At 39.9% G+C, this 18,276-nt stretch overlaps 2 protein-coding genes across 4 annotated transcripts; both read left to right on the forward strand.

Annotated features, from left to right (window-relative positions):
• The first annotated feature begins 918 nt into the window (after window positions 1-918).
• fap (fibroblast activation protein, alpha) lies at window positions 919-15,474 on the forward strand. Of its 3 annotated transcripts, XM_086145817.1 has the most exons (26): window positions 919-1,279; window positions 1,401-1,482; window positions 1,834-1,920; window positions 2,010-2,104; window positions 2,214-2,288; window positions 2,814-2,866; window positions 2,972-3,044; window positions 3,290-3,410; window positions 3,490-3,644; window positions 5,103-5,200; window positions 5,320-5,449; window positions 5,582-5,620; window positions 5,707-5,805; window positions 5,900-5,970; window positions 8,431-8,484; window positions 8,607-8,731; window positions 8,896-8,946; window positions 9,711-9,809; window positions 12,418-12,487; window positions 12,570-12,764; window positions 13,330-13,384; window positions 13,509-13,608; window positions 14,038-14,096; window positions 14,184-14,256; window positions 14,433-14,506; window positions 14,711-15,474. In XM_086145817.1, exons 1-26 carry the CDS (start codon window positions 1,277-1,279, stop codon window positions 14,810-14,812), a joined length of 2,238 nt encoding a protein of 745 aa, XP_086001943.1. In that variant the 5' UTR covers window positions 919-1,276; the 3' UTR covers window positions 14,813-15,474. The 3 variants fall into 3 exon arrangements, 2 of the variants coding, with proteins under 2 accessions (XP_086001943.1, XP_086001942.1); XM_086145816.1 differs by lacking the exons at window positions 919-1,279; window positions 1,401-1,482 and having other exon boundaries at window positions 1,702-1,920; XR_015106070.1 differs by lacking the exons at window positions 919-1,279; window positions 1,401-1,482; window positions 14,038-14,096; ... (1 more) ...; window positions 14,433-14,506; window positions 14,711-15,474 and having other exon boundaries at window positions 1,702-1,920; window positions 13,305-13,384; window positions 13,509-13,600.
• A 1,448-nt stretch (window positions 15,475-16,922) lies between these two features.
• On the forward strand, window positions 16,923-18,059 carry gcgb (glucagon b). Its single transcript, XM_086144670.1, has 4 exons — window positions 16,923-17,001; window positions 17,103-17,214; window positions 17,506-17,661; window positions 17,815-18,059. The coding sequence occupies exons 2-4, from the start codon at window positions 17,120-17,122 to the stop codon at window positions 17,933-17,935; spliced, it is 372 nt and encodes a 123-aa protein (XP_086000796.1). The 5' UTR covers window positions 16,923-17,001; window positions 17,103-17,119; the 3' UTR covers window positions 17,936-18,059.
• Window positions 18,060-18,276: the final 217 nt, after the last annotated feature.

Raw genomic sequence — 18,276 nt, forward strand, 5'->3', positions numbered from 1 at the left:
TACTTTTTCATTATATTCTTATATTTGGATATTTTTGAGTTTTCTTAAGATGTAACCCATAATCAGCAATATTAAAAAAAATGCTTGCAATATTTCAGTTGATTTGTAAAAAATCCAGAATGTTTGTGTAATTGCATTACAGAAGATAAAGAATTTTATCACAATATTCTAATTTTCTGAGACAGTCCTGTATACCTGACCACTCGTGAGTCCAGTGAGCTCAGTCCTTTTTATATTTTTCTGAATGTGGAAAAAAAAGTTTGGACACCCCTGCTTTAGACCAATGATGTATTTTCTTCCTGTGTTTACAATCAATGTGATGTCAACACTAAGTAGAATAAATTATGTGCCTTGCAATTTAACTCAGAGCGGTAAAGCATTTGCGTGTATTTTGATTTGTACCCTTTGCTGAAATTGTGCATGAATGAAACAGTTATTAAGGTTTGCGTGTGGAGGAGATCTTTTAACCGTCAATGAAATCATTTAAAGCTTCCTGATATGACATGAACTTGGAAAATGAATTGTTTTTCGTTCAAAAAAAAAAACAAAAAAAAACATTGTTTTGTCTTTCACCGCCCCCTGGGGAGGGTCCAAGCATCGCTGACAGCCCCTCAGAGCCCACCTGTCAACACGCAAGCCTGCAAACAGGTGCTGCACAATTCACAAGCAGCCGCTGCCCGTGAGTCATTTACCTCGCAGCCTTTTGGTTCCCGACGCTAATTCTGCTATTTTTAAACGTGTTTACTTGACTTGCTTCCTGCACGACCTGCTCTGGGACACGCAGTTTGTCAGGAGCGCCCATCCAACTCCGGATGCTTCGGTTGCATCGCGAGTAATGTTGCAAATCATCAGTTACTATCCACACACACACACACACACTTCAGTAATGAGGGGTGGGGGTTGCAGACTTTTCTTTTCCCCACCACTTTTTTTTTTTTCTTTTTTTTTTTTCCATTCTTGAATTGGTTCAGTGACTCGGAAAAGCCACTTCCCAAATATCAACAAGTTGTGCGGGCGGCGGGCTTGAAGGGAGGCATCTCGTCTCTCTGCTGCAGGAATGCGAGGGGAAGTGTGAAGGAGTCCGCCTGCAAACCAAAAACTAGGGCGAAGATCACGGATCAATGCTTGGCTTTTTTTTTTTTTTTTTGTTTTGTTTTTCGGAAACGTTAAGCAGGCTTCATGATCCAGAAGAAGACGTTTGACGCTGATCGACCGCCGTGGATTATTATTTATTTTATTTTTTAATAATAGCTCCGTTTTCGACTCGACCCTCGTCATGGTCTGTAATCGATTCTGAACATTTTTTTTTGGGGGGGGGGGACGGTTGGGCTGGAACTTTTCCGTCACCTTTTATTTATTATTTTTTTATGTTTTTTTTTTTTTTTTTTTTTTTTTTGCAGGGCTGCAGCAAGGTGGTGTGGGGGGCGGCGGGGGCGGCTGTCGTCATCACCCTGATCACTGTCACGGCCGTTTATTTAGGCAGTAAGTAAAATCCAAGAAAACACCGTCTCACCCTCGACTTGACGCCGGTAGCCATTTATGTCTTCAAAAAAAAAAAAAAAAAAAATGGTCGTCACGTATGAAGAACACACGTGGATTTTTTTCCTTTTTTTTAATTAAATTTATTTTACATGAATGAATGTGACTTTTCTATATAATTTGCACGGTTTTTGCCTTTTGCACTATGAAATAGAAGCGCGCTGCAGGAGGTTGCCATGGAGAAGGCGCCACCTTGTGACGCATCGATGCAGCCAGGAGGAAACAGATGTGTTATTGATCCCCGAGGAATTTGTTGCAATGTTATTTTTCTAACGTCAGATTCACTCATTTCAGAATCCGACACCAGAAGGCCTTTCACCCTTGAAGATTATTTCAATGACAGCATCAGGTGGCGCGCCTACAACCTGTACTGGATATCAGGTACGCCCTGGGGGTCAAGACGCCGCCCTGATGGACTCATGTTTTGGATGAAAGACTACTTTTTTTTGTGTTTTTGTTTCCATGCGCAGATAAGGAGTATCTGCACAAGACAAACGATGGCAATGTTTTCCTCCACAATGCGGAAACAACAGAGGAGTCACTGTACTTGAGCAATTCGACCTTTGTAATATGTTTTTTTTAATTATTTTCCAATTTTATAATAATTTTGACACACAGTTTTGACTTTGTGTTGTTTTTTTTTAATACTTCAAATTAATTTGTGTCTGCCGCAGGCCCAAGTGGATGCGACAGATTACTTGCTGTCGGGTGATTATAAATATATTGCTTTTGAAAGCAATTACACAAAGGTGAGACCTGCCCTGTGACCTCCATCTGGTTTACAAAGAATACATTTTCAGGTAGAAACTGGAGATAAGCAATGGAGCAAGAATTAAATTGTATGATAATACATATATACTGTATATAAGTATTAGATTTTATTTTAATTCTTGGTGTTAACCATTACTACTGCGTCTGATGTTGAAAGCGTCAAGTTATTTCTATTTCATATTTTTACAATATTCATCCCTTGGAATTTCAGGGCCCTCTTTCAATGAACGTTTATGCAATAACTTTCATTAAAAAAAGATTCATAAAATCTTAACATTAAACCAATTGCATGTTCAACATTTGTGCAAAATACAGTCAGCACTCACTGTTCTCAGACAATTATGAAACAATCAACTTGTCTAATATTAGGAATTTTAAAAGAAGTAGCATTGCATCGTTTGTTTCATTTTCATGACATTTCATTTCACTGCTGTAACACATATTTTTGTGTTACAATCACTTCTATTACTAATAATGTATTAACTTCTTTTGTGCTCCCGCAGCAATGGAGGCATTCATTCACGGCCTCTTACTCCATCTACGGCAGGGAGAAATCGTAAGTACGAGCTTTGGGAAACCTCAAGAAATGTCACATAAATGCACATTTCATCCGTTCCTATCCGCTCTGCTCTTACCGGCCTGTGTGTATCTTGCATTGCAGAACATTCATTACGTCTGTCAAACTTCCAACTGTGGTGCAGTACTTCACCTGGGCCCCGACTGGAAACAAATATGTGGGTTTACACGTCCAGTCGTGCACTCCTCACATTCGCTTGATATATTTGTAGCTACTTCAGCTTCACTGGCTTTGAGGTATGCCGCCTGGATGTGCGAGACAACGGGGAGCTGAGCACATTTGGCAAAACACACGTCAGCTGACTGACGTCGCAGCGAGACGAAGTGCATTTCCGACTAAGTGTGTACAAAGGTGATACTCACAGATGAAATAATGGAAGCTTGAATGCTTTGGGTTTTAAAGGCTTACATCTCAGACTTCGACATCTTTGTTGCGCCCGATGTCACTTCCGCCGCCGTACAAGTGAGCCACAACGGGAAAAAGAACGAGATCCTAAATGGCGTCCCCGACTGGGTGTACGAGGGTGAGTCCCGTTCACTTTTTCGACATCTGTGAGTTTCCACGGAGCGTGTCAACGCTTTGTCTCCGATCAAATGTTGCAGAGGAAGTCTATGCGTCCAATGCGGCCGTGTGGTGGTCAACAACCGGAAGATTCCTGGCCTACGCAGAGTTTAATGACACAGAAGTGAACAAAGTGGACTTTACCTGGTATGGATATGAGCAATACCCCCAGACAGTGACTCTTCCATATCCAAAGGTGGGATTTCTTTCTCGTCCAATTAAATATGATACAGCCGGGGTGTCCGAACCTTTTCCAGACATATTTGGTGAGGTGTAAATGTGCGAGGGCCGACCATTCAGCCTGACATTCTTTGAACCTTTAGCATTAAATACAAATGAACTATTTCATTTTTTTTTTTTTAATTGCAAATGGCAATAAAAGCTAAAGCTTTTACCAAAATCACTCAGTCGTTCATATTTGAATACCACATAAAATGAAGGAAAAGAAAAAAAAACTTTCAGACAGATTCATTCGAGACATTACATATTTTTCACTATTAAATGCTCACTATGAATTTCTTAATTCAAAACACGTGAACAGGAAAATACAGTGATATTATTCAAAAATGCAAAACATCGAGGGCCATATGAATCCTTATATTATCCGCATAATCCGCATATTATTGATGTTATGACAGAGGCTGCAGGCCGGTGTAAATTTGAACATGGGCCGCTTTTTGGACACTTTGGACACGCCTGTGTTACAGCGACATACAGATGTGTATTATTGCAAATAACATTCACTCATTCATTATCAATAGCACTTGGCAGGAGCCTTTCTCAGCTGTTCACCCTGGATCGATCACGGAGCCACATGGAGACATACAACCATTTACGCCATCATTCGCATGTCTGGGCAATTTAGAGGCTCCAGTGAACCCACTGCATACTGAAGGGAGGAAACCCACGCATACACGTGGAAAACATGCAAACTCGAACCAGGGAACCTTCTCGCTGCGAAGCAGAAGCCACCATTAGACTCAGCCGAGAGAAAAAAATCCAAACAACTTTATAACCACATTACTGTGACACCAACACACTGCTGATTTTTGCCAGGATAAATCAAATAAAATGTATTGCCAATTTCTCTGCAAGGAGAAAATACACTGCTCAAAAAAATAAAGGGAACACTTAAAAAACACATCCTAGATCTAAATGAATGAAATATTCTTATGAAATACTTTGCTCTTTACACAGTTGAATGTGCTGACAACAAAATCACACAAAAATGATCAATGGAAATCAATTGTATCAACCCATGGAGGTCTGGATAAGAATCACACTCAAAATTAAAGTGTAAAAACAAACTCCAGGCTGATCCAACTTTGATGTAATGTCCTTAAAACAAGTCAAAATGAATCTGTGTTGCTTCCTGAGTGGACACTATGATTTTCACAGAAGTGTGATTGACTTGGAGTTACATTGTGTTGTTCAAGTGTTCCCTTTATTTTTTTGAGCAGTATTGACTATTTTTACCGCTGTGTGTAAAAACAACCAGTCTTGCAGTTCCTGACGTCCCTCCACAGAGCTGAGATCACACGCTTAGGAAGAAGTGGCAGGAGGACAAATACATCACTTCCAAGGAACAGCGAAGAATCGCGTCGGCCTCCGTGCACACTCGTGAATTGTGAGTCTTCTCTTGTGTGTGCCGCAGGCTGGCTCGACCCTCACCAAGGTGAGGCTGTTTGTCGTCGACACCTCTAACTCGTTCGGACGCACGCAAGTCAGCCCCCCCGCCTCCGTCGCATCCGGGTCTGTATTTTCACTTCATCGCCTCACTTGAATTCTGCCACTTTCAAGATCTTGACAATCGTGGTAGTCTGCGGTCTCCTTCATGTGAAATCCTGTCACTTTCTCTCGCCTCTACTTAGCGATCACATTTTGTGCTCGGTGACCTGGGTTACAGATGTGCGCGTCGCGGTGCAGTGGCTCACCAGAAAACAAAATTACGTGATCGTGCAGATTTATGACTACGACGGCAGAAACTGGAAAGAAAAGCAGGTAGCTGTCGCTTCTCTTTTGACCGAAGCGCTGAAAAACCGTCGTCTGATATAACTGGATTCGTTGGCGACGAGAGGACCTTTGTGTTAGCAAATGCTCATCCGGCTCAAATGTTTTCTTTATTCTCCGCAGAAATTTGAGCAGTCGAGCAAGACGGGCTGGGTCGGCCATGTGAGTTCGGGCAAAGTCATTCGATGTGATGTGATGAATTGATTTGCATCGCAAATCGCGATTTTTCTGTTTTTTCTGTTTTTCAGTACGTCCCTTTACCACTTTTCTTCGCGGAAGATAAAATCAGCTTCTATAAAGTGATGAGCGACGCAAACGGCTACAAACACATTCATTTTATAAAAGATGTAAGTTGCTTCAGTCTGATTTATGCTAAAAATGTCATGTTTTCCTTGCGCGGTGTGCGTTGAGTGCTGCACTCACCAAATGTGTCTTATCAAGGGCGAGGCAACGCCTGTTACCTCTGGAAAGTGGGAAGTCATCTACATATCCAAACTGACCAAGGATGCCATGTAAGTGGTGGTTCTGCATATTTCGGCTGAAGAAAGCATGATTCCCCCCATGCTTTTAGTCCCGATTGTACATTTGGAAAGTTCAAGAACCATGTTCTTTCAAAAATGCTCAGATGAGAATGAGGGCTGACTTTTTTTTTTTTTTTTTTTTTTTTTTTTTTGGAGATACAAACTCCAAATGCGTCCTCTTGAAAGTGTTTGTCTATTCCTGCTGCTTCATTTGACATGATTGGAGAGCCGTCATATCCAAATACCCATATTGTACCTCATACCACATGGCCCCGTAAACCAGGTCTACTGTTTATAATCAGGTGAATTTGGGAAGTACAATAAAACGTGTTTTATAAAGCAAGAGTCATTTCTATGTATAGGGCTGTCTCTGAAAATTAGAATAATGGGATTTAGTTCAAAATCTTTGTACTTAAGACCTCAAAACATTTTATAGCCTTGACTTTAACACCTCATAGTTTTATTTGTATTTTTTATCCTCCCCCCTTTTTTTACTGTTTATACAATTTCCTACAATTATTTATTATTGTTATGTTTTACTTGAAACTCTGGCACAATAATTTCATTCGGGATAAATAAAGTTGTTCTTATTCTTATTCTTATTCTTATTCTTATTCTTATTCTTATTCTTATTCTTAATGCTATTGCAAAATCAAAAATGTCATACATTCTGAATTCATTACAAATCAACTGAAATATTATGCGCTTTTTATTATTGTAATATTGCTGATTATGGCTTACATCTTAAGACAACTCAAAAATCCTATCTCAAAATATTAGAATATCATGAAAAACTAATGATTTATTTTTTTATTGCATTACAGAAGATAAAGAACTTTATCACAATATTCTAATTTTCTGAGACAGTCCTGTATATCAATAATTTAAAGGTGATGAAAACAGATAGAACATGTCAGCCGCGTTCCTTGGATGTTTTCCATGCAAATAAAGATCCAGATGATTCTGGATCGCAGTCTAGACCAGGTGTCGAGAACCTTTTTGGCTGAGTGAGCCAGGAAAGCCACCTATTTTAAAATCCATTTCCATTAGAGAGATATCATATTTTTAACACTGAATACAACTACGCGTGTGAATTTTCAAGTACGACCAACAAAGTACAATAAGTCTCTTAATTTCCTCTTTTAATTACGTTGTTATACTGGAGTTGACTAATAATAAACAAAATACTTCTTATCATTAATACGACTTCTGGTGCTGCATGCAGCCGCATTAGCCAATAAAAATTTTGACTTTGGACCCTCCCGTACCCCGAATAACAGCTGGGATTGTGTCCAGCCATCCTCAACATCTGAACAGGTGCAATATAAAATAAATGCAAGGATCTTTTTTTTTTTTTTTTTTTTTGCTATCGTTTTGTTTTTTTATAGAAACAAAAAAAAGAAAAGATAATTTAAACCAGGGCTGTCCAAACTTTTTGCAAGGAGGCCCATATTTGGTGAGGTGAAAATGTGTCAGCCTGACATTCTTTGAACCATTAGCATTAAATACCAATCAACTATTTCATGATTTTTTTTTTTTTATTGCAAAGGTCATACTTTTCACGTCTTAACACAGAACATAAATCTAAAGTTTTTACCATAATCACTCTGATTTTCATATTTGATTACCAAATAGAATGTAGAAAAAGTCTGTTCGACAAAAAATAATCTGAAAGATTAAACATGTTTAGGCTGGTTTGAAACATTAAATATTATTCACAATTAATGCTCATTATGAACTTCTAAATTCAAAACATGTGAACAGGAAAATAACACTAACAGTATTATTATTCAGAGGGACAAAACATTGAGGGCCAAATGAATCCTTGTATCACTCCTTATCAAACAAGGAGAAATGTAATGTTTTTCATTATCTCAGTTTTAGACTCAGATCAAAAATATGAAATAGAAGAACAGACCGTCTGACTGAATTAGATTTTATGATTGATTTTATGACACAGGCTGCGGGCTGGTGTGAATTTGAGAATGGGCCGTATTTGGCCCGCGGGCCGGACTTTGGACATGCCTGGTTTAAACAATGTCACGAGACATTTTTTCATCAAAAAATCATTTAGTTTTCAAACTTTGAAAGAAAAATTACAATGCAAAGTTACTTTTTCCTGCCCATTTTTTTTTTTTTGAAATCCACTGTTTAAAACCCCCAAATACATGTTAGAAAACACAAAGATTTAATTTCAGGCATTGGGCCACAAAATATTGTTCCGAGGGCCGCGAGACCCCTGAACTATACATTATATAGACTATATCTTTAAGCGAGGGACGTTGCTCTTTAGCTTTTCAAATGTGTCTCGTGCCACTTTGATCGCCGCTAATAAGCAAATAATTAATAATAAGCAAACAAATCTAGATGGATAAACATCGCCTGAGGCAAAACGGATGGGGTGATCTTTTATTGTAAAAGAATTGTATTCTTTAAATATCTCCCCAACAGATATTTTGTGAGTAATGAGTATCAAGGGATACCCGTGAAGAGAAATCTTTACAAGTAAGGAATCTTTTTTATTTCTTTCCTAAAAATTGTCATGCTGCTGATAAAAATTTGAACAGTAGCACCAAGGGGACCGGCCTGAAATACTGATACATGTTGCGTGTTGTTTCCTCCATCAGGGTGGCGATTGGAAGCGTCCCCTCCAGCCCGCAGTGCCTCACCTGCAGCCTTTACAACGACAGGTGTCAGTACAACTCGGCCTACTTCAGCTTTGACGCCTCCTTCTACCGAATGGACTGCTACGGTCAGTTACGCATCCGAGCTTTTTCTAAAGCAGTAAATCATCCACCGTCAACGTTAAGGAATTATCCATGGTGGAGGGAATCTTCGCGCAATAATCACAAATGTTTTTCACAAGACTTCATGTGCAATCAAGTACATTTTTGTTTTCTATTTTCGTCGGCCAAGGACCCGGACTGCCCCTCTACACCATCAGGGACAACCGAGGCAAAGATGCAGGTGAGTGGATTCATTGTTTTTATGATTATTTGACATTTCCCATTGGTTTATGTCAACGTTTTCCTTTGTTTTAGTGTAAAGGAAAACAGGTGAATTATAAAAACCGTTATATGTAATGAACTGATCCTTTAAAAAAAAAAAAACATGACAAACAACGTGAGATTCATTAAGAAAAGTAAGTGCAATTTCAACAACACTATGCTTCAGTTCTGTTTTTCTCAGTTCTCCGTGCAATTTGTTGTATTTTTCGCGATAGAGAGTCTCATAGTGGCACCGAAACTTGCTCCCTCCACACCGAGCATACAGGTTTCTTATAAACCTCAACGAATACATAAGTGGTCCATTTTTCTTCAAAAACCCCAAATTCAATGTCCACTTTTCTCTTTTTTGAAAATGACATCTTGCTGATGAGGTTGTCGGGGGCAACAGAAAAGCAGGTTAATTTCTAACAATAGGTAAAAATGTCACACAGTGTTGTGCCATGTTGCTAAAACTGACTTAAACAGTGCGCCCCTAGCAGAAAATATAGGAACCGCATTTTTATTTTAAAAAAGTAGTTTATGATTTTTATGTATTTTTTCAAATTGTAGATTTATTCTATGGGCTGGATTGGACCCCCGGGCGGGCCGGTACCGGCCCACCGCCCGTACCTTTGACACCCCTGCCTTAAACTGAGAGGATTCAAGCCAGAGTCCGAATTCAGTCATTTATGATATTCTTTTTTATTTTTTGGACGTTAATCATCCACTTTTGCTGTTTTTCAGAACTCTCTGTTCTTGAGGACAACAAGGAACTTGAAAATGTCCTGTCAGAATTCCTGATGCCAACAATGCAATACGGCACATTGAGAGTTGCAGGGTTTGGTAAGACGGTATTCATTTAACTTGGATCACTTGAATGACTTTTCAAATGATACTATCACATTTAAGATATTGCTTTTGACTTAAAATAGTTTAAGGCATTTTCGCCTCACTGTAAAAAGGTTTCCAATTCAAATCTAGGAGTCGGCTGGGTTCTTTCTATAAGATAGCTTTCTTTTTCCCTCCATGTCTGCATGGGTCCTCCCCTGCAATTACAGTAGGTTCGTCAGAGGCTCTAAATTGCCCAGATGCGAATCAGAATCAGAATTGCTTTAATCAATTAAGAGTGAAATCAGGGCAACTGTGGTTATTGGTGCAAAGTGGCAAGTTGTGCAATGCAGTGCCAGAAAGGGTTTGGGACAGTGTCAATTATTGATGCCTTATTGGCCTTATTGATGAGGCAGGCTGCCGATGGGAAGAAACTATTTTTGTGATGGGTAGTTTTACTCCTGATGAACGAAAGCGTGGAAAGGGTGAATGGTTTTATGTCTCTGTATTTTCTGTGACTGAAAGGGTGAATTGCTGTATCTTTATGTCCACCTGTGATCTAGCGACTAGCATCAGGTCCAGGTTTACCCAGCCTCTTGCCCAATGACAGTTTGGCTCGGCTCCAGCCCCTTGGTGACTCTGTGTGCAGGACAAGCGGTATAGATGGAGAATGAATGCATAAATGCAAGCATGTGTGTGTCTGTATGTATCACTGCCACTGTATGCGGACTGGTCCAGATTTAACCCCAATTTTCATTCAAGGTCAGGGGCAGATTCAGTAAATGCAGGACAAGATGTTGTAATCCTTAGTGCCAGGACATACAACATACACAAGTGAAAAAAAAAACAAGCCTGAATTTGGGAGCGCATTTTCAGTTGTGAACCGGTGTTTCCATCTTAACACTACACACCCTCAACAATGGCAGCCAGCTGCAGGTAGTCAGTCCTGAGCTTTTTCCATGCCCAATTGGTCAGGGGAGTTGCCTTATAAAAAGTGGTAGCCTCCCACTGTGACAACGCTGCAAGGCAAGGTTGTCCTCTTTCCTGAGTCAAGAATACCTTTGAGCCCCTCACTTTGGTGTCCAGCAGGGATCTTTTCTCCTCAACCAGAGCCACCGGCTCACCCTCTCTTCTGCCTCCGACGGCTTTTGGCCCCTGACTCCGACATCCTTCAGCAGACTGGTGGTAGAGGTTGCCACAAAACCTCTCCACCCCACCTCCACAGGTCAGAGTTCAGTGTTCCAGCCGTGGTGTTGCGCTTCGGCTGCCAGGAAACACCAGCTGGGGTCCAATGTCTGCCCTCATTTTGCAGTCATGAGCCCGGCCAAGCTGGCCTTGTTTGGTTGGAGTAGAGCCGCTTGCATTCCCCTTGGTTCCTTCAGGTATGAACGTTGTCTATATTGTTTCAGATGTAGCTGGTGGAGGGGAGTTGATGGTTTCTTGCATGTCTTCCAGGGGTGGCTGCCAAGACCTCGAGGACTTGGTTGTGATGCCACGAGTTGTGTCCTTGGGCCCTTGGTTTTGCACCCTGTGTTCTAGAATGTGCCTGAGAGAAGCTGGTGTGGAGCAACGGGCACATGTTGGATCTTCACCAAACCACAGGTGGAGATTGGTTGGTGATGCAGGAACTCCCTGATGATGGAGCTTAGGTGGAGCTCAGAGGTCCTTCCGGCTGATCCTCCTCTTCTCTGTATTGTCCCATTGTGTCCACTATCCGGGTTTACCAAGGGACACTGCCTTGGCCCACTACGTAGCCTGCTCCTGACAATTTTCTCCACCACCAATTTCCCCCGCTCAGGTGCAGTGGCCTTAAACCAACTTGGCTGGTTAGGAGTCAGTCCACAGCTTCCTTTTCCATGCTGAACATGTCCCACATCTGAGATGTTCCTCTACTGCTTTTGTTGGTGCCCATTTGTACCTGGTTTTCAATGTTGGTTTGGTTTCCTGACTCCTTCATCCCTGGATTCCATCAGCACCATGTGTAGTCTTTCTTCAATGCACTTGATATCTTAAGGACCCCATCTCCATGGAGGCCTGTGATAAGGCATCCTGGCACTCAGAGCCACCTCTTGGTGTAACCACCAACTCCTCTCTCCAACCTCTCTACCGTAGAGATAGGTCAAAATGTCCTGGGTGGGAGGTCTAACTGCAGGCACCATGCTTTCAGCTTTCCTGGACGCTGGGTTTTGTCAATGGTCTGCAAGCCCCTAATGATGTCCCTGCGCAGCTGCTGTATCTGGCCTTTGTCCTTCAGGTTTGCATGGTACTATCTCCCAGGTTTGCATGGTACTATCTCCCAGGTTTGCATGGTACCATCTCCCAAGACTTTTTACTGACTGTTTAGACACCATTGGAATTGGCTCACCTCCGTTGTAGACCCTCTGAGCATGCCCTTCACAGCTGAGGTGCTGCGTGATTTTGATGGCTTGATTCTCATACGGCCCCAGCTGATGTCCTTCTCCAGTTTTCTAACCAGCCTCCTGGTACATGGGCCAGATACCCCCAACCTTTACATCAATAGATAAGAATTGATTCATTTTTTTATACTGTATTGAAGTGAGAGACATCTCAAAAAAAAAAAAATGAGTTGAGGATTTTTTTTTTTTTGCTCCTTTGATAACAGATCTTTGGTACCAGATGATGTTGCCACCAAATTTCAAGAAATCCAAAAAGTACCCTCTTCTTATTGATGTGTAAGTGAGACCAATCATCTCAAACTCGTCAACTAATAACGTTCAAATATTTTATGAGATTTCCTATTGCCGTTGCCCACAGTTATGGCGGACCCTGCAGTCAAAGGGTGGACTATCGGTTTAAGCTGAACTGGGGCACCTACCTGTCCAGTTCCCACAACATCATCATTGCCAGCTTTGACGGAAGGGGAAGCGGTTACCAAGGTGACGAAATACTGCATTCGATTTATCACCGCCTCGGGACATTCGAGGTGGAAGATCAGATCACAGCTGTGAGGTAAGGGGCGTCCAAATTTTCACATGACACAACACAAAGTCAATCAATCATTACCATGTGTTAGATTAAATCTACATGCAGAATGTGTCGGTAGAATGATCTTACAGTTGAAATGACAAGAATATTACAAAGGGGCTGGAGAGAGAGGTATAGTAAAAGAAAATAACCTATTTAATCAATGAAAAAAAACAAGTGCCAAAAAAAAAGAAATGATATTGTCATTTGAGGGATATAGAAATAAAAACTGAAGTGTTAGTAGTAAATAAAGTCACAAGTAGAGTCAACGTGAAAATATATACAAAGAGAGAATTTGATCTCATGTGACTTTCAAGACCCTTGAAATTAGAAGAGAAGGACTTTATTCTACACAACTGAAAGAGATCAAAATGTGCAAACTAATATATTCATAGAGTAGACAGATTAGGCAAGATTGAAAATATTGTTCTTGAATTATCTTTGAAAATGGTTGTCATGGCTACATCTCATTGTTGTGGCTCCCCCCAGTGCTTATGTTTTTGATCTTTTCATTTCATTTTTCAGGGAACTCATGATCTCTGTGTTTTAGGAAATTTATCGACATGGGTTTCGTCGACAAAGACAAAATAGCGATATGGGGCTGGGTACGATTTCGATTTATTTTTTATTTATTATTTATTTCATTTATTTTTTTTTTTTTATCTTCGTTGTACTTTCTGTTTGGTTGTGTTTTACATGTACATTTCACACTGGCTCACTATTTCCCAGTCGTACGGTGGGTATGTCAGTTCTATGGCTTTGGGTGCCGGGACCGGACTTTTAAAGTGTGGGATCGCTGTCGCTCCGGTAGCCAAGTGGGAATATTATGGTAGGTGAATATCACTCTAAGTGGACTAAACCTTTCTATAAAGTTAAAATACTTACAAAAGTCTTTGAATAGACCTTGATACTGCAGATTAAATATTTTCACATAGCTGTTTACCATCATATTTCTTCTTCTGAAGGCATTTCTGAAGGCATTTTGTTACCCTGTTATCACTCTTGCATAGTGTAATTAATCTACATCAGTCTTTTTATTAACATTATGGTGTTTTCTGTGGTCATATGTTATGACTGGCAATGGAAACAACCCTTGTCCATCAGTCTGTCCACTAATGTGAATGCAAACACAGAGAGGAAGTTTATAAAACTGTGTAACCGTGGAAAAAGCTAAGCAGTAAAAAGCATTGCATTTCATCGGTCTATTCTGAGAACACGGTTGGAGGGAAAATGCTGAAGAAAGTGTTTTCTTTTGCAGATGCCGTGTACACTGAACGCTACATGGGCAGCCCGACAGAGAATTCCGAGTATTACAAAGTAGGCAAAATGAAATTGACTTATTATTCTTAGTTTGTGATACTCTCTATGTTTCTTAGACTCTGAATGCCTTGCTGTATTTGACAGAATTCAACTGTGACAGCCAGAGCAAAGAATTTCAAGACAGTAGAGTATCTTTTAGTTCACGGCACAGCCGATGGTGAGCATTTTCATTCAAATACGCTTTCTTGACATTTTTGATAAGCACTGACCATGTGATCTTGCGAGACCTGCATGCTCGGAGCACAAATGGATTATCTGTTGTGATGGAAAGTTGGTAGCAGTCACTGAGCTTCGGTGTCCAGTCACGTATTGAGATCACTGTCTTTCCTGTAGACAACGTCCATTTTCAACAGTCTGCGCAGATCTCCAAAGCTCTGGTGGATGAGCAAGTGGACTTCGAGGTCATGGTAAATATTGGCTGAGGGAAGCGGGACTAATATTGACCTCGATGGTGTTGATTTAATGACGGATAGAAGTGGAAACTTGAGATGGAACCATATAAAATGTGTCTCGTGTTGTCGCAGCACACAAATGTTAATTGTCAGACTGATTCTGTACAGCTTAATAATATTCATAAATGGAAATGAATCCGATTTTGTGTGTGATTTCAGTGGTACACCGACAAAGACCACGGTCTCAGAGGATCAGCGTTCCAGCATACCTACACCCTGATGAGTCACTTTCTACAAAAATGCCTCCTTAATCCCAAATAGATGTGAAGAATGTGACAGCATTTATACGTCTATGGAGGTTCTCGGTCATTCAGGTGATGGTTAATTCTGTTTGAAATCTTTTTGTGGCATCTGGACTTGAGAAGCGTCATCAGATCCAGAACTGATGGAGCCTCTCGGATTAGAGGCGAAACATCTTCAAGAGAATAAACTCAAGTCTATTTGCCGGAGAAAAGGTTTGGACCAAGACAGGATTTATAGTAAACTCTACCACATTTTTAGTTTTCAATATATAATATTTTTTCTTCTCTTTTATAAAATGTCAGTGCTATTCTTAACTGTGTACTTTACCCCTTTGTAAACATTTAATGTACAATAAATATTATGAATGTTATGAATGTGTGATTTGCTCAAATGGAGCATTTGTGTTTCATGTGGATTTAGGATTTTTTTAAATTACAATACCTTACACTCAAGATTGATGAAAATCACTGCATGCATTTATCATTGCAAAATTTCATAAAATAACCTTTCTGTGGGTATGATAACAAAAAAAAATCACTGCACTGATATGTTATCATTTGTGTTCACCATGCTGTAATAAAAGTGAAATAAAGAGTTTCACTATGTAAAACAAAAAAAAAAAAATCAGTTTTTCAATTCAAATGCACTTCCGTTGACAAATACAAATGTTAAAAACAATGTCTGGGTCTTTATTTATTTTGTGCATTTCAATTGGCTCATCAAAGAAAAATAACACGCTAAGAAAATCAACGAATTTTAATCACAGTTTTAACTTCTAGATGCGCGGATAAACAAAGTGCAGTTCTTTGCACTTTACGGTTTGCAGAAGCACATCCACTCTGTTAAAAAATCATGTTGGAGCTAGCATGCAGGTCGATAATTTTTAAATTTTAGATCAGTTGCTAATGTTGCTAAATGTGCGCAGGTCGCTAATGCTAACTTTTCTCGCGGAAAATAACTGCACGTCGCCAGTCAGTGCTCGACCAGATGTCGGGGTTCAAATTCAGAATCAATATGTCAGGTCATGACCAAAAGACACAAAGGTTTTCGCACTCATCTATCAGAAAATAAAGAGGTTAAGTTCATGTATATCAATTCATGTTAAATGTGTTTTGTTCTCGTGTTAAATATCAAAGTGAAATTACTTTCAAATAATGACTAATAAAGGTAATTTATGTAACTATTTATTTTTAATCGCATCTTGCCGCCAATAAAATCCATCCTGGACCAGGAAATGAGCACATTACATGTGTAAGAAAAATCACAGGACCGAAACATTAATATTAATGCTGCATGCATGCAAATACAGGACTGTCTCAGAAAATTTGAATATTGTGATAAACTTATTTATCTTCTGTAATGCAATACAAAATATTACAAATATGTCTTATGTCTTATATTCTGGATTTATTACAAATCAACTGAAATATTGCAAGCCTTTTTTTATCTTAATATTGCCGATTATGGCTTACATCTTAAGAAAACTCAAAAATCCTATCTCAAAATATTAGAATATCATGAAAAAGTAATTTTTGTTTTTTTAATTGCATCAGAGAAGATAAAGAACTTTATCACAATATTCTAATTTTCCGAGACAGTCCTGTATAATTCAGATTCAAAAAAGCGAATGCTGATATAAACTCATAAGCATGAAGATGGTTTTGTTAAAGCATGCATTTTATTTTGACTCATTAAATATAATCCTCACAAGGGTCCCACATTTATTTCTTGCATCATGATGCTTTGTTACATGGAACAATAATATGCTGCAAAATGCTTTTCTGAAACGGACATATAATGAAGTCATACTAGGCAAAGATTTGCTTAATCATCATTTGAAGAATTAAACAATATATGGGTAAAGGAAGTAACTAAACTTGTGTTACATTTGTCAGAGGTCATCTTTCAGATATGGCTTCTTCCATTATCTGAAAAAACACAGAAAAAAATGCTCTTATTGTTTGTTTGAGTCAAATACATGCAGTGCACGGAGAGCGACTGATTAATGGGTTGTGAGTAACAGGGGATATGCTGAGGCTCCTGTGACGGGGGGAGTCACCTGGGAAAAAGCTCTTCAACACACCTATATAAGCCCTAACAGACCAAGAGGAAACCACGAAACAGCTGAGGAAGCTGGAGAGAAGGAGCGCATCAACTGCGTCAGCACATTTGACAAACTCTCCGTTAGACGTTAAAAAGGGTCACAGGTGAGAACCGTTCTTCATTTTTAACAACTGGAATCGTTTTAACTTACCACAACTGCGTCACATTGGTGATTATTTTTCATCTGTTTTGCCTTCTCTTTCAGAAAATACAAAAAAGAACATGAAAAACATTCATTCTTTGGCTGGATTACTGCTCCTCATCATCGTCCAAAGCAGTTGGCAGGTGCCTGACCAGGACACGGAGCGAAACTCAATGTAAGCTCACACCCCGGTATTTACCATCCTTCACATTGGTCTTAGTTCCAAATCAGGGGAAATCGTTCAATAAATTACTTTATTTCATTGCTCCGTTGGTGGAAACTCGCCTCCGTTTTGCTGGTAAAACCTATTCAAGCTCTGTGGTTGAATAGCTGTTCCAAATATATTAGAGAATCAGAAAGTAACTGTCGTGACGGGCAATATGGCTCTCATTATAGGCTGTTCCAATTACAGGCAAGGATGAAAGAAAAAAATTGAGAAAATGTGACACTATTACTTTTTTTCCAGGCTTGTGAGCAGCAATTCCATTTCAACTGAACCCATTGAGCTTCCGAGCATGAAGAGACATTCTGAAGGGACATTTTCCAACGACTATAGTAAATACCTGGAGACGAGAAGAGCCCAAGACTTCGTCCAGTGGCTGAAGAACTCGAAACGAAATGGGTGAGTGACGCTTTGCAATTTCCCATGCTTCTGTTTTGAGAGTTAAAGCGATAGGATCCTTAAATCTTCAACACCTTTGTTCATTTTACATGTGCAGACCATCCATTCAGACAGCATTGTGACCACGTCACCTAAATTTGTTGCCCCTCACAGAAGTCTATTCAGACGCCATGCAGACGGTACCTTCACCAGCGATGTGAGCTCCTACCTGCAGGACCAGGCGGCAAAAGAATTTGTTTCCTGGCTGAAGACTGGACAGGGCAGGCGAGAGTAGAACGAAGCGCAGTGGCCGGATACCGTTCCTCAAAATAAGGCAACCATCCACACTGACTTTTGTGCCATTATATGTTTCACAATGTGTACTACCCTTTTTCCCTCATGTTGCTATTAAATTCCCTTCATAAGACGCTCTGGTGGCCTTCAGTTTTGAAGGAAAGGTTGAAAGACGACGTGTCACCGGGTGCGTGAAATGTGTCTCAACCATTAATACTGTGATTTCGGCCATTTCTTTGCCATGATTTGATCTTCAGTTTTAAATGAACATGTATGAGTGTGCGACGGTCAAGTTATCGATCTCAGTCGCAACCTCAGAGAGTACGTCTGTAGAATCAATAT

The sequence above is a fragment of the Fistularia commersonii genome, chromosome 4 (assembly GCF_037954325.1).
Source record: "Fistularia commersonii isolate RoL2024-O1a breed Wild chromosome 4, RoL_Fcom_v1.0, whole genome shotgun sequence".
Lineage (NCBI taxonomy): Eukaryota > Metazoa > Chordata > Actinopteri > Syngnathiformes > Fistulariidae > Fistularia > Fistularia commersonii.

Coding starts and splice junctions, on each gene's coding strand:
- gcgb (XM_086144670.1), top strand. CDS start 17,120: ATGAAAAACATTCATTCTTTGGCTGGATTACTGCTCCTCATCATCGTC. Junction 17,215..17,505: donor GACACGGAGCGAAACTCAAT/GTAAGCTCACAC, acceptor CTTTTTTTCCAG/GCTTGTGAGCAGCAATTCCA. Junction 17,662..17,814: donor AAGAACTCGAAACGAAATGG/GTGAGTGACGCT, acceptor TGCCCCTCACAG/AAGTCTATTCAGACGCCATG.
- fap (XM_086145816.1), top strand. CDS start 1,716: ATGGAGAAGGCGCCACCTTGTGACGCATCGATGCAGCCAGGAGGAAAC. Junction 14,097..14,183: donor AGAATTCCGAGTATTACAAA/GTAGGCAAAATG, acceptor TGTATTTGACAG/AATTCAACTGTGACAGCCAG. Junction 14,507..14,710: donor AAGTGGACTTCGAGGTCATG/GTAAATATTGGC, acceptor GTGTGATTTCAG/TGGTACACCGACAAAGACCA.